We start from the raw sequence: 16,418 nt of genomic DNA on the forward strand, positions 1-16,418 counted from the left end.
ATTTTAAACCTGAAAGGCTCAGAACTGTAGCATTTGTTTAGATAGGGATGGCAAATGTGTAGGAGGTGAGAGAGAAAGATATCTACAAGTAGCCAAGGGAGAATAACTAAGTGTTCCTGAGGAAAACTCAGATAATTTTCTGTCACAGCTAGTCAGCTTTTAATTTTTTTTCAATTTCAATTTTATTTTAACTGACCTTAGAGTTTGTTTTTCAATATAGTAAATCATATAATCTACTTAAATTTTTTTATATTATCCCATTTTTCTCTGTAGTTCCTTTTTATTTATAAAAATTATTTGTTTACATTGTCACATAATTACATATCTGGAGATTTTCTTAAATCCCCACCAATTTGAAGTGAATTTTTTTTTAAATTTTTTTGATGTTTACTCATTCTTGAGAGAGAGAGAGACAGACAGACAGACAGACAAAGCATTAGTGGGGGCAGGGCAGAACAAGAGAGAGACACAGAATCTGAAGCAGGCTCCAGGCTCTGAGCTGTCATCACAGAACCCAACGCGGGGTTCGAACTCACAAGCCGTGAGACCATGACCTGAACTGAAGTCGGATACCTAATCAACTGAGCTACTCAGGTGCCCCTGAAGTGAATTTCTATGTAAAGCAGACATCATTGTCCTTGTATCCAAGCACAGTTGAGCCAGTCATTGCTAGAGTGGTCACTAGAAGCCAAGCTGTTTGATGAAGTTAGGTAACTTTGATTAATCTCTGTACCCCTTGCTATCTTTGTGACCTTAGACAAGTTATTTCATCTTTCTAAAACTCAGCTTTCTTGTCTACAAAATGGATGTAATAATTATTTTCTCCATAGGTTACAGTGATTAAATGAAGTGATGCTTATAAATATCTGAAATGTTTAGTACAGTAAGAATTACTTCTCTTTTCTTCCCTTACCCCCTTTTCTTTATTTCCTAGACTGATGTGCTTTCTATTTTAAATTGTTAATGATTATTAAAATAGCAACTACAATAAGGTATGAAATGATAACTTTTGTACTATGTAACATCCTATTTGGCTTTTTAAAAAATTTATAGTTAGAGGAGTTAAAATTTTTTTAATTTAAATTTTATTAAGTTTTTAATTTTAATTCCAGATAGCATACAGTGTTATATTAATTTCAGGTGTACAATTCAACAATTCTATACATTACTCAGTGCTCATCATGGTAAGTGAACTCTGATCCCCTTCACCTATTTCACCCATCTCCCCACCCATCTCCCCTCTGGTAACCATCAGTTTATTCTCTGTAGTTAAGAGTCTGTTTTTTGGTTTCTCTCTCTCTCTTTTCTTTTCCGTTTGCTCCTTTGTTTTGTTTCTTAAATTCCATGAGTGAAATCATATGGCATTTGTCTTTCTCTGACTGACTTATTTTGCTTAGTATTATACTCTCTAGCTTCATTGATGTTGTTGCAAATGGCAAGATTTCATTCTTTCTTATGGCTGAATAATATTCCATTGTATATATACACCACATCTTTATTCATCTATCAATGGACACTTTGGCTGCTTCCATAACTTGGCTATTGTAAATAATGCTACAATAAACATAAGGATGCTTTTACCCCTTTGAATGAGTGTTTTTCTATTTTGTATATGTTTACTGGATTGTAGGGTGGTTCTTTTTTTAACTTTTTGAGAAACATCCATACAGTATTCCATGTTAGCTGCATCAGTTTGTTTTCCCACCAACGTGCACGAGAGTTCCTTTTTGTTGACATCTTTGCCAACACTTGTTGTTTCTTGTGTTTTTTATTTTAGCCATTCTGACAGGTGTGAGGTGATACCTCATTGTTTTGATTTGCATTTCCCTGGTGATGAGTAATGTTGAGCATCTTTTCATGTGTCTATTGGTCATCTGTATGTCTTCTTTGGAGAAATGTCTGTTCATATCTTCTACCCGTTTTTTAATTGGATCATTTGGTTTTTTGGTGTTGACTTGTGTAAGTTCTTTATATATTTTGGATGCCAAACGTTTATTGGATATATCATTTGCAAATATCTTCTTCCATTCAGTAGGTTGTCTTTTACTTTTGTTGTTTCCTTTGCTGTGCAGAGCTTTTTTTTTTTTTAATGTTTGTGGTAAAAACAGTTAACATGAGATCTACCTCGTTAATGAATTCTTAAGTATACAATACATTGTTTTTGATCATAGGTGCGATAGATAATGTAAATCTCCAGAGCTTATTCATCTTGCTTAAGGCCCCTTGATTAGTAGCTCCCCATTTCCTCCTTACCCCAGCCTCTAGCAACCACCTTTCTACTCTTTGATTCTATGAATTTGACTGTTTTAGATACCTCATATAGGTGGGATCATGCAGTATTTTGTCTTCCTGTGACTGACTTATTTTATTTAACATAATGTCCTCAAGGTTCATTCATGTTGACACATGTAGAATTTCCTTCTTTTTAAATTCTGAATAGTATTTTATTGTATGTATATACCATGTTTTCTTTCTCCATTCATCTGTCAATGGACATTTAGGTTGTTTTTACATCTTGGCTCTTGTGAATAGTGCTGTAGCAAACACAGGAGTGCTAATGTCTCTTCACGATCTTAATTTCAGTTCTTTTGGATGAATACAGAAAACTGGAATTGCTAGATCATATGATAGTTCTACTTTTAAATTTTGATGCACTACCATACTATCTTTCATAGTGGCTGCAGCATTTTGCATCCCCACAAACAGTGTGCAAGGGTTCAAATTTCTCTACATCCTCACCAACTCTTGTTGTCTTTTGTTTTTTTGATAATAGCCGTGTGGTGATACCTCATTGTGGTTTTGATTTGCGTTTCCATGTTGATTAATGACATTCAGCATTTTAAAAATATACCTTTAGGGGCGCCTGGGTGGCTCAGTCGGTTAAGCATCTGACTTTGGCTTAGGTCACGATCTAGCGGTTTGTGAGCTCGAGACCCACGTTGGGCTCTGTGCTAACAACTCAGAGCCTGGAGCCTGCTTCAGATTCTGTGTCTTCCTCTCTCTCTGTCCATCCTCTGCTCACGATCTGTCTCTCTGTCCTTCAAAAATAAATAAACGTTAAAAAAAATTTTTTTAAATATACCTTTAGGCCATTTGGGGATATGCTTGTTTGAGTCCCTAGCCCATTTTTAAATGTGGTTGTTAGTTTTTTTTGCTGTTGAGTTGTAGCAGTTCTATATATTTTGGAACTTAAACCCATATCAAATGTATAGTTTGCAAGTATTTTCTACCGTTCTGTAGGTTTTCTTTTCACTCCATTATTTCCTTTGCCAAGCATGAGCTTTTTCATTCAATGTACTTCCTATCACTTGTTTGTTTTTGTTTTTGTTGCTTGTGTTTTTTGGTGTCATATCCATGAAATCATTGCCAAGACCAATGTCATGAAGCATTTCTCCTATTTTTTCTTCTAGAGTTTTATAGTTTCAGGTCTTATGTTTAAGTCTTTAATCCATTTTGAGTAGATTTTTGTGTATAGTATAAGATAAGTGTTCTTTTGTGTGTGGATATCCAGTTTTCTTAACAATTCAGTATCCTTTGCCTACTGTGCATTCTTGGCACCCTTGTTGAAAATCAGTTGACCATTTATAGATGGATTTATTTTTGAGTTTTATATTCCATTCCCTATATCTGTATGGCTGTTTTATGCCAGTTTTGATTACTGTATCTTGTAATACATTTTGAAATCAGGAAGTGTGATGCCTCCAGCTTTGTTCTTTTTTCTCAAGGTTGATTTGGCTATTTGTAGTCCTGTATCGTTCCATATATATTTTAGAATTGTTCTTTTCAGTTCTGTGAAAATGCCATTAAGATATTGATAGGGGTTATACTGAATCTGTCAACTGCTTTGGGTATTATAAACATTTTAATAATATTAAATTTTCCATTTCATGAACACAGGATGTCTTTCCATTCATTTTTGTGTTAATTTCTTTCATTAGTGTTTTGTAGTTTTCAGTATACAGTTCTTTCATCTTTTTTTTTCTTACCTTCCTAGTTAAATTTACTTGTAGGTGCTTTATTCTTTTTTGTGCTATTGTAAATAAGATTGTTTTCTTAATTTACTTTTCAGATAGTTTGTTAAAGCCATCTATATGGCTTTAACGATTGCTTTTTTAAGTTAGTGGTCACACTAGATTATGAAGAAATTAATGAGGATTTTATTGAGAAAATCAGATGAGAGTGTAATTAAAAATTTTTTTTAATGTTTATTTTTGAGAGAGAGAGAGAGAGAGAGAGAGCGAGCGAGTGAGTGAGGGAGGGGCAGAGAGAAAGGGAGACACAGAATTTGAAGCAGGCTCCAGGCTCCGAGCTGTCAGCACAGAGCCCGATGTGTGGCTCGAACCCACCAACCGTGAGATAATGACCTGAGCTGAAGTCTGACGCTTAACCGACTGAGCCACCCAGGTGCCCGACAGTGTAATTTTTTTAAAGTATAAATTTTAGGGCACATTATACTTTTCTTTCTTTTTTTTTTAATTTTTTTTTCAACGTTTTTTTATTTTATTTTTGGGACAGAGAGAGACAGAGCATGAACGGGGGAGGGGCAGAGAGAGAGGGAGACACAGAATTGGAAACAGGCTCCAGGCTCTGAGCCATCAGCCCAGAGCCTGATGCGGGGCTCGAACTCACGGACCGTGAGGTCGTGACCTGGCTGAAGTCGGATGCTTAACCGACTGCGCCACCCAGGCGCCCCTAGGGCACATTATAATCGTTATTTTGTTGAATTTCACTGGAGAAGTTAAAAACAGATTAACCTAATTATTTCTGAAGTAGGAAGAATTTTTAAAAAATCTATTAAGATGGAGAAAACTGCATTATTTTTAGAATAGGTTCAATTTGCGGGTGAGGACTGGTATTGAATTTTGTGAGTATTTCAATATTAAGAAAGTACTTTGGCATCTTTGGTATAAAACTGAAAACACGTAAAATACTGGAATTTTTATTCTGGATCTGGTTCTGCCCTTCAAAACCAGCCAGGGATATATGGAGGAGAAGAAATGTTTCCTGTCCATTTTATAGGTTTCAGACCTTGAAAAATTCACATTGTCAGCACAGTATCATCACTTATGAGTATACTGTCAGTTCAGAAAGTCCCATTCTTCAAAATGATTTCCCATAGTTCATATTCAGTGGACATGATATGGCAAAATCATCAGAGCTCCATGCCTTTCCATCTCTGCTTCTACTCACCTCAACCTCCTTGTTCTAGATTGTCAGAGCTCCTAGGATGTGGTATCCATCCATAAAGCCTCACTACAGTATTCTAGCTTCCCTTTCCATATTCCGCTGACCTAACCCCTTCCTATGATTCATCCCATTAGCTGTGAAATGAGGACTGTTGGCATTCAAACACTATCATGGAACAGAGGTAGAGGCTTATTCCAATGTTGTGGACTATAGAATCTGTGAAGAATGAATTCTAGGATGCTCCCAAATATGATAAAGATAATTGTGGGGCACCTGGGTTGCTCAGTTGGTTAAGCATCCAATTTCAGCTCAGGTCATGATCTCACAGTCCGTGAGTTCGAGCCCCGCGTCGGGCTCTATGCTGACAGCTCGAAGCCTGGAGCCTGCTTCGGATTCTGTGTCTCCCTCTCTCTGACCCTCCCCCGTTCATGCTGTGTCTCTGTCTCAAAAATAAATAAACATTAAAAAAAAAAGATAATTGTTACATGTTACACTTGGCTACATTTAGTTGCATTAGTTAGGCAAGGGAGGTTGACCGGTCCTTTGTAATATATGTAAACTTGGGGTACCCAGGTGGCTCAGTGGTTAAGTGTCTGACTTGGCCTCACATCATGATCTCACGGTTCATGAGTTCAAGCCCCACATTGGGCTCTGTGCTGATGGCTCAGAGCCTGGAGCCTGCTTTGGATTCTGTCTCTCCCACTTTCTCTGCCCTCCCCTGCTTGTGCACATATGTGCACTCTATCGAAAATAGAATAAAACATTAAAAAAAAAGAAAATGTACATAACAGTAAACATATTATAATCAAATTCAAATCAAATTCAAGTGGTGGGGCATGTACATAAGAAAGGGGACAGGCTACAGAGTATAGACCACAGATATGGTTATCATACATTTTTATTTTTTATCCTGATGGAAAATGTGATTTTTGCACTGCTGCTAAACAAATGTACTAGTGACTTAGGTTTCACAATTTACGTAGCTGATTGTTGTTTCACCATTTACATAATTAAATCATGTACTTTTGCCAGATATAAAATGATACATTTTTCTCCACCCTCATGGCTCTGTTTTCATACTGACACAGTCAGACTCAATGTGAACTGCTTTTGTTGATAGTAGCCACCATTTTCATATGTAAACATTGCAGGTGGAATTTCTTAGGAATTGTAAATAAGTTTAAAAAAAACCCCAAATCTTAAGCAAAGAATCTAAACAAAAGTTTCTTATTTCTTGGGTTTTTTTTTGTTGAGTAGAACATTCCCTTTGCTAGTAGAAGTGATCAACGAATGAATGACAGTCTGCTTACTTATGTATGAGTTACTTGCATCCTCGTTTTTACTGTTCTTTTTCTTGCTGATTTTCTTGGCATCTTTGGATGCTTTCCAATTTATTAGGAATTGTCTTTCCATATTTTTAATTTCTTTTCCATCAAGAAATTCTAGAGAAAAATACATATGTTAAAAAATACAGTATTTAAATATATAGGTAATATATTTAAATTATATCTGAACTTAAATTATACCATAAGTTGAAGTAATTTCTTTTAAAAATACCTTATTTGCACATCTTTGTTCTTGTTGAGCTTTTATTTATTTTTAATTATTTTTTTCTGATTTCAAAAAAAATATGTGCTGATTATAAACAACTTAAACACAGTGGAAAAAAACGTAAAAAGACTGTGATTACTACTCATACCTCTCCTTCCCATCACTGACAAAGATAATCACTGTAAACAATTTGATGTATAGTTTCCCTTCTGGGGAAACTATATTGTTGTTTTTGAAAACAAAAATGTTGTCATATTCAACAAAAATTAGATGCTATCTATTCATTTCCATATTATGGTTATTATTCTTAGGGAAAAGCAAGATATATTTTATGCTAAAGTGAATAAGAAGTTTTATACATTTAGCCTGGTATTTTAAAAGCACATACATTAATAATGCTTACTATATTCTAGGATATAAATATAATAGGAACAACCCACAAATCTAGCTTCTTGGTTCTGTGAAGATTTCAACTACATTTATATCTTGTTCCTCTAAAAAAGTTATGAAAATTGAGCATCTTAAGTTACACAAAAATTTTTTGTACGCTGTAAGATATTTGGAAAATACAAAAGTGGAAAAAGAAAAAAATTAATATTGCCTATATCTACAACCAGAAATAATCACTAAAGGCCACTAACAGTATATTTTTAACATTTTTTGTTTTCTGTTTATGTATCCATGTATGTGTATATGTGTGTGTATATTATATAAAATTGGAACTCTATGCAGTATTACATTCTAATTTTCAATATTGTATTCTGATCGTTTTACCAAGTCTTTCTTTAAACACAATTTTTAATGGCTGACAGTATTCCATTATATATGTATACATAATACATATATTATAAAATATTAAACTATTCCCTTATAGGATATTTTGTGTTACATGTAATCACATGAATACAGGTGGCCTTCACTTGATAAAAAGACTATCTTTTCTATATAGTAGTTTTTGGGCCTTTATTGTGTTTGTTTATTTATTTTGAGAGAGAGAGTGAGTAGGGAGGGGCAGAGAGAGAGAGAGGGAGAGAGAGAATCCTAAGGAGGCTCCACACTGTCAGCGCAGAGTCAGATGCAGGGCTCCCTCCCATGAACTGTGAGATCATGACCTGAGCCAAAATCGAGTCAGAAGCTCAACTGACTGAGCCACCCAGGCGCCCTCTATATGGTAGTTTTTTAAATTAAATATATATTTTCTCTTATCATCCATGTAATGTCTTCCACTGGATTCCAGAATGAGAAAAGAATGTAGTAAAAAATTTTAAATCAGGGGCACCTGGGTGGCTCAGTTTGTTAAGCATCTGACTTCAGCTCAGGTCATGATCTCATGGTTCATGAGTTCGAGCCCCTCATCAGGCTCTGTGCTGACAGCTCAGAGCCTGAAGCCTGCTTCAGAATCCGTGACTCCCTCTCTTTCTGTCCCCCTCCCCAGATCATGCTGTCTCTCAAAAAATAAATAAATGTTAAAAGAAAATGTTTTTAAATAAAAAAAATTTTGAAATCATATTCTTATAGAGAAAATGACAGTAACCTGATAAAATATTGATTACACTACTGAAAGTATTAACATTGCCACTTAAATATGACTCATAATATTGTTAGACCCTATGTACAAAATAAAGTGATGAAACTGGAAATATAAAGAACCACAAACCTTAGAAGTACAATTGTTTACAATTGCCTTATGTACTTATTTTAACTGAAATTAATACTCTCCAAATTATAATGTAAAAAATTGGTTAAAAGTTCTATTATCAAGCATCTTAGTATTTAGCACTTTACATTAACAGTTATTATTTTATGCTTAGTTTTCCCAACCACTTGGATTTATTGATATCTTTTTAAGATTTGTTTAATTGTATAATTTGTTAGTGTATTTTTGGATGTGATATATGTAAATCAATACATATTTTTAAAACATCTATTATAAACATAAAGAATGAAAAATCCAAGTCCTTTACCATGATCCCTTTTTCCTCATGTTAGTGTTCCAGACAGAGCTGAGTAGTGACTAGGAGACTATGCCTCAGTAAGCCTTATTTCATCTTTTACCAATGATCATGTAGAGGTGGTTCAGGAGGGGAAGCCAGGTAATGGACATAAGATCAGAGACCTATGAGATTTGTTTTAATGAGTTGTTCTTAACATAAAATTTGTTTCCATTCATGCTAAGTACGTTGCTTGTCATTCTGTTTAGTGAGGACTGGGTTACTTACAAAGCATGAAATGCCTCCCCACAGTCCTTACTGGGACACATCAAACCAGGTCCTCAGTTCACTTTCTGTATTTTGGTTTTGTATTTAGGAAGAAAGGACATGAAAATAAGACAAGTTAGAATCAGAGAAGAGACTGAAAAGACGTATAGTGAAGTGTTAACAGCATATTTATGGTGGGATTATGAATGATACTCATTTTCTTTTCTATATTATCTGCATTTCTATAAGAAATGTATATTTTTATACAAAATGTGTATGATTTTATAATCACAAAATATGTTTTAGAAAGTATTTATTAAAAATTTTTTTTGACTAAGTCCTGTTTATTTGTAAATCAGTACCTTATCTCCACATCTTTTACTGCATCACCTATAGTACTATATCATGAGAAGAGTTTCCAGAAATGGTTCCATTAATATTGGAAGGTTCTTAATCATCTAACATTAGTTGTATTTACTCTGCTTCCTAAGGTAAGTGGAGTAATACAATTGTATGTGGTAGGCAGGGAGGGAAGGAGATGGGAGAGTTGGGGGAAGGTGCACTGCAGATTCATTTGCATGACTTATAAAAAATACACATGACTGTTCTCCCAGTGTATTCTGTTTCCTTCCCTTGACTGGTGGGGTCAAGGGTGGTGGACAGGGTGTGACCCTTGGATATGTATTTTGAAAAATCTTGGATTTTTCTGATACACCCTCTGTCAGCTCCTCCCTACCCCCAAGAGAATTGCTGCACTAGCATCATGATTAATCAAGGTTTACTACAGCTATGTGCTTTGAAGTGGTTTTCCCATACATTACTTTTTATACTCGAGTATAGCATGTCATAGAAGTTCAGATATAGGAAACCTCACAAATATCCTTTGTGAGAAGGCAGTCCTTATCTCTCTGATGTTGTATAACGTGGTTCCTATTGAGAAGCTATGGTCCATTACTCCCAATATAGTGCACAATCAGGATGTTATTATTTCTAAGGATCTCATAAAGGGACTCCCTAGCTTGCTCTCCTTTCAAATGAAGGGAACACTTGTACGTTCTTAGGACAATTTTCAAGCAATGAAAATTTTGATTAATTTTGTCTACAGTTCCAAGTGCTAAAGAATCTCTTGGGATCTTCAGAGGATTTGTGGCAATGAGAATTTGGCAAAAGGTCAGCAAGTTCTATACATTTATGATTAACCATTTTTGTTGGTAACAGCTACATTTTCTTTTTAAAGAAAGGGCATGTGGTGCCTTAATTATTTCTGAACAGAAGATATTTTTCATGTTTTATTTCTCAATTTTAACTTTTGCTTTTATTTAATTATTGAATTTAAAGTTGACTATTTTTATAGATTTAGACATCATATTTGTATTTCTCAAGGTTTTCTGTTAAAACAACTAAAAAGTTAACCAGGTCTCTTTCTCTAAGAAAATTATATTAACATATATAAATGTGTACCCAGTGATTTGGACACCAGTATCAGTCTGTCTCTGTATTTGGGTTTGAGACAAACAGGATTTCCATTTAGATCCATTTTCCACAGCTTCATCAACTTGTTCAGTAAAAATTCCAAATCCTATAATTAGAAAAGAAAAGCAAGACACAAGTATATAATAATCATTAGTATTTCTTTCATATTAGTTAACTTTTTATTTTTTTATATTAAAATTTTTTTTTGTTTTTTATTTATTTTTTGAGAGAGAGAGAGAGAGACAGAGAGCGAGCGGGGGAAGGACAGAAAGAGAGGGAGACACAGAATCGGAAGCAAGCTCTGGGCTCTGAGCTGTCAGCACAGAGCCCGACGTGGGGTTCGAACTCGTGAACTGCAAGATCATGCCCTGCGCTGAAGTCAGATGCCTTTTTTTTTTTTTTTTTTAACGTTTATTTTTGAGACAGAGAGAGACAGAGCATGAACGGGGGAGGGTCAGAGAGAGGGAGACACAGAATACGAAACAGGCTCCAGGCTCTGAGCTGTCAGCACAGAGCCCGACTCAGGGCTCGAACTCACGGACCGCGAGATCATGACCTGAGCCGAAGTTGGCCGCTTAACCGACTGAGCCACCAGGCGCCCCTGAAGTCAGATGCTTAAATGACTGAGCTACCCAAGTGCCTGGAAAAATTTCTTTTGATAAGTCTGTATTTTATTCTTTAGATTTTAGAAAATTGTTTTTTTACTATGAGCTTGTAAGAACAATTTCTTTCCACATGTTAAAAATCCCCACAGGGGGCACCTGGCTGGTCAGTTGGTAGAGTACGTGACTCTTGATCTTGGGGTAGTGAGTTCAAGCCCTGTTTTGGGCATAGAGCTTACATGAAAAAAAAATCCTCACAAAACTCTTGTGATATCATGAAGGTAACAAATTTGGAACATCCAGATATGTGCCTCTGTCTACATGAAGAAATGATATTTTAGGGGAATAATTACAAGGACAGTTGGGGTCTAGGATCCAGTGCAGAGTGATTGGTGGGTCTCTTAGTCTTCCTGAGACCAATGTTTTTCTACATAAAATGGTAAAAATATTTCCAATTCTACCTACTTCATTATTCAACAGAATACTTACTGAATCATGGGCTAAGTTCTGTACCAGACTCTGAGGTATCTAAATATATAATTTGTGAAAAATATATAGGAATTTAAAAAAATACAGACAACCCCAACCTTTCTGGCACTGTTGCTTACTGTATAACCTTAGTCAAATCTGTGTCCTCGTTTATAAAGTGCAAATAGTTAGGGTTATTTGTTGTGGCATATAAAGTGTCTGGAACAAAGAAGGGAAGTAATAAATATGTTGGTTTTCTTTTTGTCTGCCCTACCACCCCTCGGCTTATAACCTTTCTCTTAATTTTGGTCAATAAAGAGCAAAAACTGTTGTAAGGAAGAATAAGCTCCTGACTCACCGATGAGTAGTTGACTTCTTATAATAAAATTCTCTTCAGAAGTTGTAACTTCATCCTTCAGTCTTGGGCCCTGGATTATGCCCTGTCCACAGTATTTGTTCAACAGCCTTTGATACAGCCACAATTATTTTATGTGAGAGTTTCACTGTATTTCTCTTAGCCTAAAAACTTCTAAGGAAGGAATTGTGTAATGTATTTTTGTAGTGTTGAATATGATGCCCATCGTCCCAAAAGTTAATAATAAGAGAACTTTAAATTTGATAAAGAGAGTCCTGTAGAGTTTAGTTAATTGTTCCTCACTTGATAAATGACCCTCAACATACTCCCTCCAGTGTATGTTTATTTAAGACTAAACTAATCCTATGCTGAAATATGATTACCCTTTGGATATGCTCTGGTAGTTCATTGCCTTCCTGTCTTTAATAAAATGCTTTCACTTTCCGGCCCTTCAGTGTTACTAAAGGGAGCAGACATTCTTCTGGACAGTCTCTGTTTGATAAATGATCATGTCATGCTATCACTTAGAGGTGTGCTGCAAAATACTGAGGAGCTGATTCTATTTCTAATGCAGGGCTGGTGCCCAAGCTTCTGTATAGGCGCTTGCAGGAACTGGCAGTGCTTGCTCTACAATTAATGATGGCCACTGATGAACCTGTATTTGACCAGCATGCAATCTTTATTGGAAATGTCTGGTCCAACTGTCCTAACTAAATCTAAAGACAGCCATTTGTCATCCCCCTGACTGCTTGTCATCATCTGCCTGGGAAAATCTATAATTTTTGGCTTGTTTCTGACTAAACTGTAGAGTGAATAAATTTATCTTTGGGTTACTCTGCTTGTCAGGATCAATATTGAGCAGAGGTTGAATAAATTAGAAACTGGAAAAACATGACAGGCCATAGTGGTTTGTTCGTTTGTGTCTTATAAATCAGATATTTAGTTTATCTAAGAGGCAAGCACATCAAATTTTTTATTTCCACCATTCATTCTGAAGATGCTTTACCTCATGATAAATGGTCCTCAGAAAACCAATGAAGTAAATCACTAATATATCTGATTGTGAGATGAACTTTTCAGATCATTTTATTGATTTAGCAAACTTTGCAGACATAAAAACTATAGGTAAAGATTTTTTATGTTATTGTTCTTTCAAGTTTTTATCCATTTTTGCAACCATGATATTTATTTGACTTAATATATCATCAAAGTTTATAACATTGGCCCTAGTGAAGTTCATGGCTTATCAAGCTACTTATAGAAATGGAAGTTTTATTGTAAATGGCCAGTGAGTATTTAAAATTTTAATCCATTTAAGCGTACTTATTTAAAGGAATTACAGGAAGAAATGCAAAGAAATGTTAACCAAAAGTAAATGTCATTAAAAAATTTTTTTTAATGTTTATTTATTTTTGAGACAATGCGAGAGACAGAGTGCAAGCAGCAGAGGGGCAGACAGAGGGAGACACAGAATCTGAAGCGGGCTCCAGGCTCTGAGCTGTCAGCCCAGAGCCTGACAGGGGGCTCGAACTCACGAACCCTGAGATCATGAACTGAGCTGAAGTTGGACGCTTAACCGACTAAGCCACTCAGGCACCCCACCAAAAGTAAATGTCATTAAAAAAATTTTTTTTAACGTTTATTTTTGAGACAGAGAGAGACAGAGCATGAATGGGGGGGGGGGGGTGGTCAGAGAGAGAGGGAGACACAGAATCCGAAACAGGCTCCAGGCTCTGAGATGTCAGCTCAGAGCCCGACGCGGGGCTTGAACTCACAAACTATGAGATCATGACCTGAGCCGAAGTCGGACGCTTAACCAACTGAACCACCCAGGCGACCCAAAAGTAAATGTCATTTAAACTAGAGCCCTGTGAGTTTATGGAGTATTGTTTGGCCTAAAACCTCTTTGTCCTCCTCAGTGTTTGACTTTTCGATCAATTTTATTGGAGAGAACTGGGTCATTGCCTATGGAGTTTTCTCAGCTTTCTGCCTTTGGTCTCACACTTCTTCATCCTCTTTCCTGTTTTTGTCGATAAAGGAAAAGCCCCACCTCTTTTTTTTCAAATTAATCAGTCGTCTTGATCTTTTTGTTTTTCCATGGGCCTCCTCTTCTTGCAGTCTTCTTTGTTTTGCATTTCCATTCCCAATCTCTCCCTCTCCTATGGCTTTTATCTTATCTCTTACCTAACGTCACTATACTTCCTGATAGAGTAGTAGAAAGTAGTGTTTCTCAAACTTTTATGTGCTTAAAAATCACCTAAGGATCTCAGAGCACCTGGGTGTCTCAATTGGTTAAGTGTCTTTGACTCTTGATATCTGCTCAGGTCATGATCTTGTGGTCAAGGGATTGAGCCCCCCCCCCCCGCCCCCCCCCCCCCCCCCCCCCCCCCCGTCAGGCCCCACAGTAACGTGGAGCCTGCTTGGGATTCTCTCTCTGTCTCTGTCTCTCCCTCTCCCTCCCTCTCTCTCTCTGCTCCCCCACCCCACTCACACATGTGTACACAGACACACACACTCTCTCTCAAAATAAATAAACATAAAAAAAGAATCATCTAGGGATCCCATTTATTAAATGCAGATTCTGATATGTTGGTCTGGGGAGGAAGCTGAGATTCTGCGTTTCCAATGCTGATGCTGCTGATCCTCGGACTACATTTGGTTTAGGCCACTGGCTGTGCTTCTTCAATCACTGGGCATTCCTGCAGCCTAGTGCTTCTGAATAGACACTGCTGACTTTATCACTAAGCCAAACATTGCCAATCTTGGACTTCCTCAGTTTCACTTCTTTGGAACATCTTACCTTACCGACTGCTCCCTAATGGCTTTGTGATTCCACATTTTTGCAGGTTCCCTGATCCTGCATGAATCTCTCATTCTATAAGTAACAAACATTAAATTTTTTTTTCATGTTTATTTATTTTGAGAGAGAAAGCATGAGCAGGGAAGGAGGGGCAAAGAGAGAGAGAATCCCAAGCAGGCTCCACACTCTCAGCACAGAGCCCCATGTGGGGCTCAATCTCACAAACTGGTGAGATCATGACCTGAGCCAAAATCAAGAATTGATGACATTTGGGGCACCTGGGTGGCTCGTCAATTAAGTGTCAGACTTCGGCTCGGGTCATGATCTCACAGTTTGTGGGTTTGAGCCCCGTGTCGGGCTCTGTGCTGACAGCTTGGGAGCCTGGAGCCTGCTTCGGATTCTGTGTTTCCCTCTGTCTCTGTTCCTACCCCCATCACACTCTGTGTCTCTCTCGCTTTCAAAAATAAATAAAACATTAAAAAAAAAAATAAAAAAAAAAGAGTTGACGACATTTGACTGAGCCACCCAGGTGTCCCATGCACTTCTGACCATAGAAATCCCTGATGTGTAAACAAGGTGTTTTCTAAAAGTTGCTTTTGAGACTGGAGAACACATCTCATAAAAAAACAGAGCTATACCCAGTGAACCATTGCCTGAGTCAGCCTATAGAAAGAACCTATTTGAGAAAAAGCCCAAAGATAATATGTGCAGTGACAGTGCTATAAAACCTCTCCAAGTGCATCACCATGTTTTCTGAGCATACAGTTTCCTTTGGGGAACAGGAGCAGATAGGTGTCCCTGTGTCAGACCTTCAGGAATCAGTTCACTTGCTTGCTTTTCTATAATCTACATTTATTCCTTTTATAAACAGTATTTGTTTCCTCCCTGGAGCACAGCCGACTGTAAAATCATGGCTAGAAAAACAATTGTCTGTAACCCACTGTGATCTACATTTATTTGCAGACCCTTTACAGGAAAAGAATAGACACATTGATGAAAATAGTAAAACATTTGCTACACTGAGGAAGGAAGGGTCATCTGTACATGACAGGAAGAACCAGATTTTGTGGGAAACTATATTGAGCATTTTCATCATACGCTATCTCTTTCCGTATCTAGGTAGTCTCATTCATGATGTCAGTTTAAGTGACCACATAACCAATATGCTGAAGTCACCCACGTTCTTCTGTCCATTGAGCTCTGGCCTTATGTATCCAATTGTCCACTTAATATTTTCTTTGGAACACTACAAAGGCACCTCACACTCTACAAGACCAAAACTCATAATCTTCTCCCACTCTGCTGGATGTGACTCTTGAGTTCCCTATTTTCTGTTATGCAAGGCAGAAGCCAGAGAATCCCTCTTGTCTGCTCCTTTCTTCAATGCTCTGCATATCCAACTCACTACCCAAGTTCTGTACACTTGATTTCCCAAACAGCTCTCCAGAGTGTCTCCTCATTTCATTTCCACCCCAACTCTAAGTTTTTACCATCTCTCACTTCTTAAATAGTCTAGCCTCTTCCAATCTATTCTCCATACTGTAGCTATGCTAATCTTTTCAAAATGCTAATCATTAATTACTTTACCCTTTGCTTAAACACCTTCAGTGATCCTGCATTGTTCTTAGGTTAAAGATAAAACTATAATGACCTGTGTGGCCCATCTACCCATCAGCCTCTTTTTGTAGTATACTGCATCTTCACACTCCCAGTTTACTATTCTCATCTTTGCCATGCTCTTACCTGCATTGGGGCCTTTGCACATGCTATTCTTTACTTGATAA

The 16,418-nt window shown here is 36.9% G+C and overlaps 1 protein-coding gene across 2 annotated transcripts in view; it reads right to left on the reverse strand.

The window, feature by feature from the left end:
* The window catches only part of PPP1R42 (protein phosphatase 1 regulatory subunit 42), a 53,700-nt gene that overhangs the window by 8,151 nt on the left and 29,131 nt on the right, over nt 1-16,418 (reverse strand). For both annotated transcript variants that reach the window (XM_047841954.1, XM_047841955.1), the window contains exons 6-7: nt 10,398-10,515; nt 6,498-6,629 (exon numbers count right to left, since the gene is read on the reverse strand). In XM_047841954.1, coding sequence (XP_047697910.1) covers nt 6,498-6,629; nt 10,398-10,515 — 250 coding nt within the window. The remainder of the gene's footprint in view (nt 1-6,497; nt 6,630-10,397; nt 10,516-16,418) is intronic.

The sequence above is a fragment of the Prionailurus viverrinus genome, chromosome F2 (assembly GCF_022837055.1).
Source record: "Prionailurus viverrinus isolate Anna chromosome F2, UM_Priviv_1.0, whole genome shotgun sequence".
Classification (NCBI taxonomy): domain Eukaryota; kingdom Metazoa; phylum Chordata; class Mammalia; order Carnivora; family Felidae; genus Prionailurus; species Prionailurus viverrinus.